Consider the following 15,907-nt stretch of genomic DNA (forward strand, 5'->3'; position numbering starts at 1 on the left):
TTTAAAACAGTTCAAAAAAAAGGATAATGGATATTTCTATTAAGACAATATCATGAAATTTGAAAAAATACATGTTTTTTAAAACATTGAATCTATATGTGTTTTATTTCTATTCACTGTACAGATGTTATGATACTGGTAGCAGTGACCAGAGCTAGCATCCACCTGTTAACTTCTTAAATACAATTTCCCATCAGAATCCTCAAAAAAATGGTAAATTATGACATAGGTTTGTTGTGGGCATCTGGGAACAGGTATTAGACTGTTGGATTTTGTTTGTTTGTTTGTTTGAAGAAAGAAACTTTATTTTTGCAACTTAAGTACAGTTTTTATGCTTTAGATATTTCAATATGTTATGTATATTGGAACTGCAGCTTAATGCCTCCTGCTTTTTTAGCAGTGTATGGTGAGCACATGAAAGAGAGGGTGTGTATGTGTAAATTTTTTTTTGCTTTCAAACTTTTATTTAACGAATATAAATTTCCAAAGTACAGCTTATGGATTACAATGGCTTCCCCCCCATAACGTCCCTCCCACCCGCAACCCTCCCCTTTCCTACTCCCTCTCCCCTTCCATTCACATCAAGATTCATTTTCGTTTCTCTTTATACACAGAAGATCAGTTTAGCATACATTAAGTAAAGATTTCAACAGTTTGCTCCCAGAGTTAGAAACATACCAGGGGATTCCAATTCAATCCCATCAAGGTGGCATGTACCAATGCCATCTCACTAGTCCCAGTGATCAATTTCTGTTCACAATTGATCATAATGATAGGACCAAGAACCAAAGGGATCACAGAAACAAGAATAGACTGTTGGATTTTAATGAAAGTTTGTTTTCAGCTTCACTTTTTATTCACTCATTTATTTCACATGTATTTTCTAAAAACCAACTTTTCTCAGGCTGTATTCTAAGTATCAGAAGGACAAAATTATTCACCCATGGCCTTGCTCTTTGAAAGCTCACACTGGAGTATATACACACATACAAAGCATTTAAACAGGAAAATGTTTAATATGGCTTTATAAGATGATTATTAAAAGTATAAACAGAGCAATGAGTAAGCAGAAAGACAACTTATTCACCTGTATATTCTTTGGTGACCTCTATAATTAATTGAGAATATTTATAGTCCCAGTTTTTAATATTGTGAAGATCAATAGACATAAAGCAACATGTTATAATATACAGAAACTTCTTACTGTATTAATCCTTCATTCATTAATTAGAACAAATATCTATGATATGTGACTCTTAAGAGATCTGGGACTCAGAAATGAGTAAGGCCCAGTTTTTGCCTTTGAAAATCTCATATTCCATTGGAGTAGAGAGAAAAATAAAAAGAAAAAACAATGACAAATATTAAGTTACTGAAATAGCTTAAGAATAAGAAAATAAGAAAAAACAATAATAAAAACAATAGGGAAAACAGGGGGTTTAGTGATCTGGGGGCTCTGTGCTATGTCTTCTAAAATTTCTATTTTTTTACTTATTTATTTGAAAGATAAAAAGACAAAGATATATATATATGTATATATATATAATTCAGGATATTTTATTAGGGATCCAAGACTAACATTACAATGAGATTCATCTGGAAAACTGTATATAATAATCATATATCCTGAGAAAATAAAGTAACTCAGAGAGGTCATAGATACGAGCCAAAACATTTTGCTTAACATGAAAGAACAAATTGTAGAAGCCAAGGTAAGGAAAGGCATGACTGGAAACACTCTATATAAGGCACACACATAAAACTAGTGGGTAGGTATTTTGGGGGTTAATATCCCTCCTCCATTTTTGACTGCAGTTTCCTCATAATGTGTGAGGCGGCATGTGGATGTTGGCATGCCAACCATTGTTGTAACCAATAGGCCAAATGCCAACCCTGGGGTTTCTTAAAGAATGAAGTAGAAAGAGAAAGTATTTACCCTAGTGTTTAAGATGTACTCATCTCGGCCGGCGCCGCGGCTCACTAGGCTAATCCTCCACCTTGCAGCGCCAGCACACCGGGTTCTAGTCCCGGTCGGGGCGCCGGATTCTTTCCCGGTTGCCCCTCTTCCAGGCCAGCTCTCTGCTGTGGCCAGGGAGTGCAGTGGAGGATGGCCCAAGTACTTGGGCCCTGCACCCCATGGGAGACCAGGGTAAGTACCTGGCTCCTGCCATTGGGTCAGCGCGGTGCGCCGGCCGCAGCGCGCCAGCCGCAGCAGCCATTGGAGGGTGAGCCAATGGCAAAAGGAAGACCTTTCTCTCTGTCTCTCTCTCTCTCACTGGCCACTCTGCCTGTCCAAAAAAAAAAAAAAGATGTACTCATCTCATATCAGAGTGCTTGGGTTCAGTTTTCAGACCCAGAAACTAACTCCAGCCTCCTATTAATGTAGACTCTGCTAAATCACTAAAAGGCTTAAGTTCCTGCAACTAGCTTGAGCAACTTGGATTATGTTCCTGGCTTCCAGTTTCAGCATTGTCCATCTTTGGTCATTGCAGGCATTTGAGGAATGAATCAGGAGATGGGAGCTCTTCTTCGCCTGAGAGAGACTGAACAATTTTTTTTTATTTTTTAAGGAATATAAACTTCATAAGTACAACTTTAGCAATATAGTTATTCTTCCCATGATACCTGCCCTCCCACGCCTCCACCTCCTCCCTCTCCCCTTGCCAGTCCCAGTCTCCATTAAGATTCATGTTCAATTAACTTTGTACACAGAAGAACAACTCTATATTAAGTAAAGATTTCAACGATTTGCACACACAAATTGTTTGTGAACTGGTCTTGCAGTTAACTCTCAATAAATCTATTTTTAAAATACATATAATGCAAACAAAGGGAATGAAGCAGGGAAATAAGAGGAATGATAGTGAGAGGGGACATTGCAACTTGATCAATGAGTAGATGGCTTTCATGGGAGAATGAATAGTTAAGTGAGGCTAGAGAAAGAATGAGGTGGTAGAGGGTAAGACACAGCTCATTCAACAAGAATATTTTAAAATTCATGCCAAGATACTGGATCTGTTCCTGAGCATGAGTATGGCCCCTCTTCCATTCATCATACTGCAATCTGAAATGCAAGTGAGATTCTCAAAGAGCCTGTATGCTGTTATACAGCACTTTCATCTTCTGCTCTGGAATCTAATGATGATGAATTTGGGATCATGCCCATATTCAGGGGTTATTTTATTTGTGTACACATTCCTGGAAGGTGTTTTATTAGTGCATAATAGATACTCCAAAAAATATCTTTGTGTACAACAGATACAACTCGAACCATGAATTTAACAGGATATATGGCCCAAATGCCAAAGCTGTTTTCACCTGAAACTGAACTTGCTACACACCCCTGCACACCCCTGTCTTTCTCTAGGCCATCTCAAAACTGGCAGTCCATTAGGTTGTATTATAAATGGCTCAAGGCATTATATCTAAGCACATTATGTTCTGTTTCTAAAATCCAAACTAGACTACTAGACTGGACCATGGCAATTTTTTTTATGGTGGAAGGTAGAAGGAGAAAGCTTGCTGGCAAAACATAGACCCACCAACCTGTGAGAACTTGGCTGATGTGGCAGGCTGCTGAATGTCTGAGGAATTTAACTCCCATTCTGCACTGTGTGTAAGTCTTACTGGAAATGAGACTCAGAATACCAGCCACTTCCTAACTTCTAATACTTTGGCCATCAAACGCAATATCTAGGTTCAATATTACATTTCACTGGATGATATTTTTCCTTCTGTGGCATTTAAATTAATCCTTATCTCAGCATCTACTGAATCTTTAACCCAGTCATTAGTCCCAAGAAGTCTGACTCCACTGTTGGCTAACTCTGTCCCTCCCCAGTAAATACAAAGATGTTCTTTCTTAAAGTGAGGTAAGCAACCACAGGAGAACCAAGGGAGCATCCTCGCTCTGGGAGGCATGTCTTAGAGAGAGCTACATTGCGGAATTCAGGCTGCTCATTTTGCTAATCTCTCTGGACTTCTCTTTATCCCCACCACTCCTCACCTCCTATAACAGGAGTAGAGCTAAACAGAGAGTTTTGTTTTTGTTTTTGTTTTTTTTTTGCAATTTAAAGTGTAGTGCCCCTGGAGATTGGGTGCATTTTCTGGCAGCAGCATAAAAGCAGATGATCTCAGCTGTAAGGGAACCCTGGGCTTCTTTAGGATGCAGAACCACAACAGTGCAGGCTGGGATCACAGGCAAGGTGAGCTACCATGGTCCAGACTCCTACCTTTCTCCCTGTCCAGGCACTGAAGGGCTTCTATGTTACCCCTTCCTCTTCTCCACCAAGAAAAGGATCACAGGAAAAGAAATGACAGGAATCAGAGGTAGCAGAGAAATAAATAAATCTGAGTATTGGGTACCCCCAGCATTCAGTTTCTTACTGTGCATAAGACAGAAGAGATGAAGACTCCTTTTCTGTGTCCCACTGGTCAAGTAGGTCAGCATGTTTTCAGAAATGCAGACTATTTCAAAGCAATATGTCTATACTGGACTTAATTCCTAGGAAAAATATAAACATTGCTTGGCAAAATAGAAGCTTGCTCCACAGATTTTTCCAGTGAATGTTTCACTAATTCATTAAAATGACTGAACTCCTACTACAGATTGTGTATTAGTTAAGTCTCTTAAAAGAAAGGGAACCAATAGGAAATATATACTCATATATCTATATCTATCAATGTATCTATATTTGTGTGTGTGTGTGTGTGTGTAGGCAGAAAGAGAGAGAGAGAGAGAGAGAGAGAGAGAGAGATTAAGAGACATTAAGAAATTGTCTTATGCAATTGCTGGGGCTGACATATCTGAAATCTGCAAGGCAGGCTAGAGATTGAGAGAAGAGTTGATAATGAGTCTAAAGACAATTTGCAGCACAATTCTTTCTTTCCTTGGGTGACCGGCAGTCTTTCAATTAATTGGAGGAGACCTAACCCACCTTGTAGAGAAAAATTGCCTCAGTTCAAAGTCCACTAATTTATATGTTAATAACATGTTTAAAAATATCTTCACAACAGCTTGTACACTGGTATTTGACCAAAATATAGGTACCTTGGCTTAGCCAAATAGACATTAAAATTAGTATCATATATACTAATACATATATACATATATGGAGCTTTATCAGTAAGTATAAGTATTACTATTTGAGGGAATATGTGAGTGAACACTGTCTTGAAAAGATGAGACTAAATAAAGAAAAATATGGGGTTGAAGTACAAAGACAAAAAATTGAATAGAATAAAACTATATGGAAAGATATTCAGATGGGTAAAAAAGCAACAAAATGAAGAGGTAGAAAAGTAAGAAAAAATTGTAAATAGAAACATCAGATTGGAAGTATAAAATGCACAGTTCAAAACACAGAAAATCTAGTCCAATTCCCAGATTTTACAGATGAGAAATTCAAGACCATGAGAAGAAAGTGAGTTTGACACCTGATACAAGCTGGAACAAACAGTGTAGTCTATTGTGACAAACAGAACCAAGATTGAATTCTTCTACCATGTCTCCTGGATAGTTCTTTATCTCTCTTTGCCTCAGTGTCTTCACATTTATAAGTGGAGAGAATCAATCTGTAGCACAATGTTGCTTCAGAGCTGAGGACAGTGTATTAAATTAATTGCTGCAGTAAGTAGTGCATGGACATTACTCAAAAGTAGTAGTGTTGTTGAGTTCATTGTGCATCAAAACTGGCTGAATTCCTAATATGTGCCATATAAACCTGGAATAATAAAATGATATGGTAGCATAGCTGAATCTAGAAACCTCTTTTCTAAACCTCTACAATAAAAAATATCAAAATTCATTTCATCTGCTTCATGTTGTGTGTCAGTATTACTCCAACAATTACAAGATATGGAAAGGAAACCCGAAGGTCTCTCTCACTGCAGTTATCTCAGATATCCTAGTTCTAGAGCCTTGCAAAAATATCTACTGATGGTTAGCATAGAAATGATTATGAATTTCAGTGGGACAAGGGTATGGCAATTTAAATATGTGCCAAATTAAAAATGGTAACTTAGAAAAATTAAACTCCACTTTGACCATGGCCTTGTCTAAATATGATCAGAGTCAGTGAACTCAGGGGGCTTCCATAGCCTTGGCAGCTCATGATAAGAGCCTAGGGTGATTACTGATGCCATAAACAAGAGTGTCAATTTGTTAAGTCAACAACAGGAGTCACTGTGCACTTACTCCTCATGTAGGAGCTCTGTCCTTAGTGTGCTGTACATTGAGATTTAATGCTATAACTAGTACTCAAACAGTATTGTTCACTTTATGTTTCTGTGTGGGAGCAAAATGTTGAAATCTTTACTTAATGTATGCTAAACTGATCTTCTATATATAAAGAGAAACGAAAATGATTTTTGATGTGAATGGAAGGGGAGAGGGAGTGGGAAAGGGGAGGGTTGCAGGTGGGAGGGACGTTATGGGGGGGAAGCCATTGTAATCCATAAGCTGTACTTTGGAAATTTATATTCATTAAAAAAAAGAAAAAGAAAAATTAAACTGATTGAGATGGCTTAAGAACTTTGGGAAGATAGTGGGAGAGGAGGAGAGGTATAAGTTGAAGGCATGGATGCCAGTTTCCCTAAGATATGGTAAGAGATTGTAAGAAACTTACTCAGGGATTGAATGATGGGAAGGAGAACATAGAGGTTTAGGTATATTAGGCATAAAATGGATCAATGAAAGACGTCCATCAGCCTTACCCCTACATAAATCATCAAATGGCAAGGCTATAATGACACATTTGTCTCTAGGCATCCCCATTAGACTTCTTAAAGCAGGATAAGTATAGATCCAAATACTTGGGATTCCTTGTTGACATAGTAAAAATCTATTATTTTTTAAAGATTTATTTATTTATTTGAAAGTCAGAGTTACAGAGAGATAGAGAGACAAAGAGAGAAATCTTCTATTCACTGGTTTGCTCCCAAGTGGCCACAATGGCTGGAGCTGGGCCAATCAGAAGTCAGGAGCCAGGACCCTCTTCCAGGCTTTCCACATGGGTGTGGATTCCTAAGCACTTGGGCCATCTTCCACTGCTTTCCCAGGAACATTAGAAGGGAAGTGGAGCAGCTAGGGCTTTAACCAGCACCCATGTGGGATGTAAGAGCCACAGGTGGCCGCTTTACTCACTACACCACAGTACTAGCCCCAAAATCTATTGTTAAGACACCTAACCATGCCATTCTTGGAAATTTAATTTATTAACAGTCACCTATAAGTTAATCTGTCAAATACACCCCAATTGTGTAATGCATAATTGCTTGGGATAGGGTCTCATTCCCCTTTCCCTTCCAAACCAGTCACTGGTTCTATTATTTGGAACCCAGGGGAACACAAGTTATCTTTTTATCTCTATAGATGTTATCATTCAATATGTTATGTATTCATTCAACAAAGCAAATGTTGACTAAAAATTTACTCTGTTCTAGGTATTGCATAATGCAAGTTATGTATCATCAAGAAGAGCAATATAGCTGCTATATTCGTGGATTTTTGTAGTAATGAGAAAGATAGAAAAACAACAAGAAGCTATTATAAAATTATTAGATGCATTGAGTTGTGTAAAAAAAATACTAAGAAAGTGTGATTTGCAAGCAATGATTGGGTTGTGTGACTCAGGACACCTACTTGGTGCCTCCATGAGAAGATGATGTTGAAAATCCAAAAGAATGAAGAGAAAGCCATGTGAAAAGCAAAGAGACAAGCACAACCAGAGTACAAAGCCCTAAGTTTAAGAAGAACTCGGTCTATTTAAGAAACAAACAATATTGGGATGGCAATAATATCAGGCAATAAGAGCACCACAGAGACTAGATCAATGGAGGATACAGGGCATATCACAAGCATTTTATTAGAGTAAATGAGGGTTGAAGGAATTTAAGCAGAGTAATAACATGAACAAGTCACTTCCTTGGACCCAATTACATCATTCTTAGAGTTGTAGTAGTGGTTTCTTCAGGGCCTATGATACAGAATTGCTGTTAAGATCAATAGATAATAAACTAGAATATTTCAACATGTTCATTGAACTAAAAAATAAGTCTATTTTGTGCAAAAATTTAAACCTATGTATCATTTTTCATAACACACATTTCCAATAAATTGTTGAAGACTCATTCTGTACTGAAAGATTTTGAAAAACATAAAATGTTAGCCAACACAATAATACCAAAAATAATGCTTGTGATGTTTTGTATCTTCTCAAATATTTTGTTTCATCTAAAGAGCAGGCTACAGGAGAGAGTATTGGATTTGGTACCAGACAGACATACATGCAAACAGCAGAACAGTAATATATGAGACATTTACTCAATGGTCAGCTACTATACTTTCCAATTCTCAGTTTCCTCATCTGTACAATAGAAGGCAAAATATGGCCTTTTCCAAAGTCTGGTTGACTCTGAGTGTGGCAAAATACCATGCTTAATCATATATCATAAAATTGATTGCATGTAAAAATTAACAGAAATATCATGGGAAGATAAGTAGAAGACTTCAAGAATAAATAATGTCATGAATGCAAAAACAAGAAAGACACAGCAACTGCTCTTTTATACCACACCCACTTTATAGAGCTGAAAATCTTCTAATCCTTACTTCTCCATTCCAACCTGATTTGGTTGACATAATAACTTTCTAAACAGTCATTCTTCAATTTCCACTAAGCATATGGAAGTCATACTTCCTAAATTTGAACTAAAAGTTGACACTAACTGGGTTTTCTGAACTCAAATTGCTCTTTTCAGGAAAGAGAATCTAATTCTACCAGGAAGACAAACACCAACCTGAAGTAAGATAAATTTGTGAAAGACAGTTAAATGTAGCACTGACATAGCTCTAAGGGACCAGACTTTATATTCAATTTTAGAGTGCTTGTTTCTGTTATTCTGGATCTCCTACCTGTCTGTATAGACTAAAAAGGGCACATCTCTGGAGCCCTCAGCTGTCTTCCAAATATGCCCCTATCCCAGTCCTTTGTCAACATCTCCTTATTCCAGCCACCTGCTTTCCTCATGATTGGCATCCCAGGCATGGAAGCTGTTCATGGCTGGATCTCCATCCCCTTCTCATCCATGTACATGATGGCCCTCACTGGAAACTGCCTGATCCTCCTGGCTGTGAAGAGGACCACAAACCTACACCAGCCCATGTACTACTTCCTCTCCATGCTGGCCCTCACTGATGTGGGTCTCACCTTGTCCACACTGCCCACCACCCTGGCTGTGCTCTGGTTTGACCATCGACTCATTGGCTTCAATGCATGCCTGGTCCAGATGTTCTTCTTGCACTTCTTCTCTGTGGTGGAGTCCTCAGTGCTCCTGGCCATGTCATTTGACCGCTTTGTGGCCATCTCCAGCCCCTTGCACTATGTGTCTGTCCTCACAGATAATGTCATCATCAAGATGGGGCTGGCCATAGTGGCTCGAGCCACTGTGTCCCTCTTCCCTTTGCCATTTTTGCTGAAGCGACTGAACTATTGCCCTGGCAAGATCCTCTTGTCGCATTCATTCTGCTTCCATGCAGATGTCATGAAACGGGCCTGTGCTGACATTACTGTCAACATCCTTTATGGGCTATACGTGGTCTTGTCCACAGTGGGTGTAGACTCCTTGCTTATTGTGCTGTCCTATATCCTTATTTTTCATACAGTGATGGGTCTGGCCTCTCCCAAGGAACGTTTACGGGCCCTCAACACCTGTGTATCTCATTTCTTAGCCGTCCTGGTTTTCTACATCCCAGTCATAGGTGTGTCCATGATCCACCGATTTGGGAGGCACCTTCCACACATTGTGCATGCTCTTGTTGCCTATGTGTACCTGGTGGTGCCTCCTGTGCTCAACCCCATCATCTACAGCGTGAAATCCAAGCCCATCAGGAGGGCCATGCTCAGAGTGCTGAGAAGGAAAGGCCAAGGTTGACAACTCAAAGCGTACCCACAAAATCTATAGGAAGTATGGTCAAATGTTCATATCTTATACCCAGATGACCTTTTTTAAAGCTCTGACCCAGAAATATTATGTAAAAAAATAAATTTGGATGAGGAACTGTCTGGATTCTTTCAAGCCTTCATTACTTCAAGTATTTTATTTTGGTTAAATTGTGCAAAAATCTGTGCTTATCACTAGAGTTATTGAAAGGAATAGTGGCAGGTAGTTGACATAGTAGTGAAGACACCACTCTGAACACCTGCATTCCATATTTTGTGTCTGGGTTCAAATTTCGGTTGATCTCCTTTTCCATCTTCCTGCTAAAGCACATCTGGGGAAGCACCTGTGATGGCACATATGAGTGGGTCCTGCCACCTACATGGGACATCCGGATTGGACTCTTAGCTTTTGGCTTTGGCCTGACTCAACCCCAGCTCTTGTGACATTTGAGAAGTAAACAAGTAGATGATTTCTCAGTTTCTCAATCTCTTTTGCTTGCTTGCTCTTGCTCTTTCTCAAATAAATAAAAAATGTTTTAAGTTAAATATAGATAGTCTCTTCTTTCCATTGTAGTACAGAGGCCTTTATGTATACAATTAGACAAAGTGTAATGGATATATATACACATATGTATGTATACATACACACATATATTTTATATATAATACACATATGTTATACATACATACACACATACACACATTATTATAATATATATAATACACACTATATATATAATACACACAAACCCCTACATACATATATATATTGGTAGACCTGGAAGAAGCTCCTGGCTCCTGGCTTTGGATTGGCACAGCTCCAGCCATTGGGGCCATATGGGGAGTGAACCAGCGGATGGAAGACCTCTCTGTCTCTACCTCTCTCTGCAACTCTGTCTTTCAAATAAATAAAAAAGTATTCACCTGTATATTCTTTGGTGACATCTACAATTAAATGGGAATAACTATAGTCCCTAGTTTATAATGTTATAAGGATGAATGGACATAAAGTAATGTAATACATAGAGTAAACATCAATAAAGATTTTTCTATTCTTGTTATTGTAGTAGTCATTCATTCATTAGAACAGATATTTAATTTGTGGCCACTTAAAGTTCTGAGCCTGTGGCCAGTATTGTGGTGTAAAAGGTTAAGCCACTTCCTACAGTGCTGGCATCCCATATGGGCACTGGTTTGAGTCCTGGCTGCTCCACTTCTGATCCAGCTCCCGTTAATGAGCCTGAGAAAACAGCAGAAGATATCCCAAGTGCTTAGGCCCCTTCATCCCCATGGGAGACCTGGAAAAAGCTCCTGGCTCCTAGCTTCAGTCCTATCTGTTGTGGCCATCTGGGGATTGAACAGCAAATGAAAGATCTCTCTCTCTCTCTCTCTCTCTCTCTCTCTCTCTGTGTGTGTGTGTGTGTGTGTGTGTAACCCTGCCTGTCAAATAAAAATAAATAAATCTTAAAAAGAAGTCCTGAGTTTTCAGAAATGAATAAGGCCCAATTTTTTGCTTTTGAAAATCTCATATTCCATTGGAATAAAGAGGAAAAATAAATAAGAAAGTACAGTGACAAGTAAAAAGTTACTGACATAGGGTAAGGACAGAGAAATCAGCAAAACAATAATAATAATGATAGGAAAAACAGGAAGTTCAGTCATCTGAAGGCTCTGTCTTGGCTGTGTCTTCTTCAAATTTTTATTTATTTATTTCAGAGGTAGAGAGATGGGGGTGGGGGGGAGAGCTAGCTCCCATCCATTGATTCACTTTCCAAATGCCTGCACAGAACAGAAATTGGCAAAGCTGAACCCAGGAGCAGGGAACTCAGTCCTAGTCTCCTACGTGGGTTACAGGGACCCAAGCAATTGAGTCATCACCTGCTGCATCTCAGAATCCTCATTAGCAGAAAGTGGGAATCAGGAGGACAGCCAGGATTTGAATCCAGGAATTCTGACTTGGATGTTGATATCCCAACCATTGTCTTAATTAGCAGGCCAAATGCCAACACTGTGAATTCTTAAAAGAAAAAAAAAAAGAGGGAGCAATTTTTACTCTAGTGGTTAAGATGCCACCATCCCTCATTGGAGTGCCTGGGTTCAGTTTCCAGGTCCAGTTCCTGACTCCAGCTTCCTGCTAATGGGGAACCTAGGAAGTACTGGTGAACTCTCAAATGCTTGGGTTCCTGCCATTCACATGGGAGACTTGGATTGCGAAGCTCCCAGCTTCAGCTCACTCTAGTTACAGCCATTGCAGGCATTTGAGGAGTGAATCAGCGGATGGGTGCTCTCCATCTGCCTGAGACATCTCAAACAATTTTGAAACTATTTTTAAAAGTTTTATGATATATATAAGGGAATATGGAGTGGTGTGGGGAAATTAGAAAAATAACAGTAGAAGGGAGCATTATATTTTATAAACTTTTTCAAAATAAGGTACATACCTATACAGAACTTAACATTTTGCACAGAATATATCAAATATATTTTGAGAAAAAAAAAGTACGGCATGAGTTCTGTTAGGAGTAAAAGATGAAATTATTGTATCTCACACACAAAAAAAAACTTATTTCAGAATGGAAATATTTTTGAGAAAAGTAGTTGAGTATAATGATTTAGGAAAATGCTTGTTCCAGGTTGAACTTCAATTTAACATAAAGTTGGGAATTGATTTATTAAGTACAGTGTACATGTCAACAGCATGTAACATATTGAATTATGGTCACTTATGTGGGCAGCAGCAGAATACTAAAAGGACAAAGTTGTCATTTCAAGGAATCTCAGAACATTAACAAAACTGTTTTCAAAGGAAAAAAAATCGGCACTGCTGCCTTAAGAATACCATGAATGTAAGAAATGGTAGCACATCACATAAAATAGAAAAGGCAGTTCAAAGATAGAATTGTGGCAGATACTGTGTGTTAACTGTTGTTTCTTTGCCACATGTGTTGTATTTGAAAGTTTGAACAGCAAGTTTAAAATAAAGCATTCTATGACTGACAAAAAAAAATTGAGCAATGAGTAGGGCTTTCAAGGAAGAGTGAATGGACACGGGTGGCTAGAGGAGAGAGTGAGGTGGCAGAGGAAAAGGTTGGACTGGGAGGCTCAGCTCACAAAACTAGAACCTTTCAAAATCCATGCTGAGGGCACTGGATCTGTCCTTGAGCATAAGGTATGGTCAACTTCCATGGGTCATGCTCCAATCGGAAATGCAAATGAGACACTAAAGGAGCCCTTGAACTGTTGTACAGCATTTATTTTCTTCTGCTTTGTAACCTAAGGATGGTGAATTTGTGACCACTCTCATATCTTCTGGACACTATATTCTTATCTGTGTCCTCATTCTTTTTTTTTTTTTTTTTTTTTGACAGGCAGAGTGGATAGTGAGAGAGAGAGAGACAGAGAGAAAGGTCTTCCTTTTGCCATTGGTTCACCCTCCAATGGCCGCCACAGCCAGCGCACTGCGGCCGGTGCACCGCGCCGATCCGATGGCAGGAGCCAGGTACTTCTCCTGGTCTCCCATGGGGTGCAGGGCCCAAGGACTTGGGCCATCCTCCACTGCACTCCCTGGCCACAGCAGAGAGCTGGCCTGAAGAGGGGCAACCGGGACAGAATCCGGCACCCCGACCGGGACTAGAACCTGGTGTGCCGGCACCTTAGCCTAGTGAGCCACGGTGCTGGCCCTGAAACCATAGTTTTACCAGGTTATATGGCCCACATGCTAAAGCTGCTTACACCTGAGACTGAACATGCTACACACCCCTGTCTTTCTCTAGGCCATGTTGGTTAGGTAATAAACAGTTCAGATAATTATTCAAAAATCTTTTATGTTCTACCTCTAAAATCCAAAGCAGACAAGCAAGTATTGAGGATCTTTCTTGATGGTGGAAGGTAGAAGGAGAAATCATTTGTCTTACTTTGGAGAAAGCTTGCTGGCAAAACATAGACCCACCAACCTGTGAGAACTTGGCTGATGTGGCAGGCTGCTGAATGTCTGAGGAATTTAACTCCCATTCTGCACTGTGTGTAAGTCTTACTGGAAATGAGACTCAGAATACCAGCCACTTCCTAACTTCTAATACTTTGGCCATCAAACGCAATATCTAGGTTCAATATTACATTTCATTGGATGATATTTTTCCTTCTGTGGCATTTAAATTAATCCTTATCTCAGCATCTACTGAATCTTTAACCCAGTCATTAGTCCCAAGAAGTCTGACTCTACTGTTGGCTAACTCTGTCCCTCCCCAGTAAATACAAAGATGTTCTTTCTTAAAGTGAGGTAAGCAACCACAGGAGAACCAAGGGAGCATCCTCGCTCTGGGAGGCCTGTCTTAGAGAGAGCTACATTGCGGAATTCAGGCTGCTCATTTTGCTAATCTCTCTGGACTTCTCTTTATCCCCACCACTCCTCACCTCCTATAACAGGAACAGAGAGGTGTGTTTTGTTTTTTTGTTTTTTGCTTTTGGTTTTTTGTTTTTTGTTTTGTTTTGTTTTGTTTTGTTTTGTTTTGTTTTGTTTTTGCAATTCAAAGCGTAGTGTCCCTGGAGATTGGGTGCATTTTCTGGCAGCAGCATAAAAGCAGATGATCTCAGCTGTAAGGGAACCCTGAGCTTCTTTAGGATGCAGAACCACAACAGTGCAGGCTGGGATCACAGGCAAGGTGAGCTACCATGGTCCAGACTCAGACCTTTCTCCCTGTCCAGGTATTGAAGGGAGACAGAGATAGCAAAGAAATAACTAAATGTGGGTTTCATACTGTGCATAAGAGAGAATAGGTGAAGACTCCCTTGATATGGCTCACAGGTGTTGTATCTCATCATGTGCCTGCACTGGTATTTCAAAGTGGGTCCCCCCTTGACTGGCACCCTAGATAAAATATAAGTAGTCATGGTTTGCAAAAGTCCACAGTTTGCTCCAGTGAGCTTTTCACTAATTCATCAAAATTGACTGAATTCCTAGTAACAAAAATACAACTATGTATTAGTCAAGGTTACCCAGATAAACAGAACCAATTGGAAATATATACCTATATATCTGTATCTATCAATCAATCTACGTGTGTGTGTGTGTGTGTGTGAATGTGTGTGTATGTATAGTGTGAGAGTGTGATATAAAGAGAGAGAGAGACACACACACAGAGAGAATAAAGGAGAGAGAGAGAGAGGGATTAAGGAATTGTTTCATGCAATTGTTGGAGCTGACATTTTGAAATCTGCCTCAGAGGCTGGAGATTCAGAGTAGAGTTGACATTGAGTTTAAAGCAATTTGGTGCAGAATTCTTTTTTCCTTCCTTTCATTTCCCTCTTTTAACTAATTAGATGAAGCCCAACAGCATTTTAGATAGCAATTACCTTTAAAAAAATTTAGTAATTTAAATGTTGATGACATGTTTTAAAAATATGTTACCAGTAACACACATACTCGCATTTGACCCAAAATGGTATGCCCTGACTTAGCCAAGTGGACCTGTAAAATCATATATACCACAGGCTTGAGTAGTTTTATCAGTAAGTATAAGGTTTACTGTTTGTGGGAAGTTCAAACTAATAGAGAAGAGAGATAAATGAGAAATTATGGAATAAATGAGTAAACTGTTTTCAAAATATGTGAATCTGTAAAAAATGAAAAAGAAAAAATTATTGGCAATTAACATACAAAAGTGAAAATTGGAGAGCAAGAACAACTTACAAGATGGAGATTCAGAGGGGAAAAAGCTTAGCAAAGTGGAGAGGTGGGAAAATAAGAGAAAATTGTATATAGAAACACCATCTTGGAACCATAGAATGACACAGTTCAAAATATAGAAAATCGAATGTAAGTCAATGATTTTGCAGATGAGAAAATTCAGGACCATGAGGAAAAAGTGAGCTTGGCATCTATTACAATCTAGGACAAACAGTGTAGACCATTGTGACAAACCACCAAGACTGAGTTGTTCTACCAAGTCTCCTGCAGAGTCCTTTGA

General features: G+C 39.1%; 1 protein-coding gene across 1 annotated transcript; it reads left to right on the forward strand.

Annotated features, from left to right (window-relative positions):
- Nucleotides 1-8,808: 8,808 nt before the first annotated feature.
- LOC100347377 (olfactory receptor 51I2-like) lies at nt 8,809-10,312 on the forward strand. The gene has a single exon (XM_051823128.3). It carries the CDS (start codon nt 8,971-8,973, stop codon nt 9,931-9,933), a length of 963 nt encoding a protein of 320 aa, XP_051679088.2. The 5' UTR covers nt 8,809-8,970; the 3' UTR covers nt 9,934-10,312.
- Nucleotides 10,313-15,907: the final 5,595 nt, after the last annotated feature.

Source organism: Oryctolagus cuniculus, chromosome 1, assembly GCF_051225735.1.
Source record: "Oryctolagus cuniculus isolate XC-2025 breed Fujian yellow rabbit chromosome 1, ASM5122573v1, whole genome shotgun sequence".
Taxonomy (NCBI): domain Eukaryota; kingdom Metazoa; phylum Chordata; class Mammalia; order Lagomorpha; family Leporidae; genus Oryctolagus; species Oryctolagus cuniculus.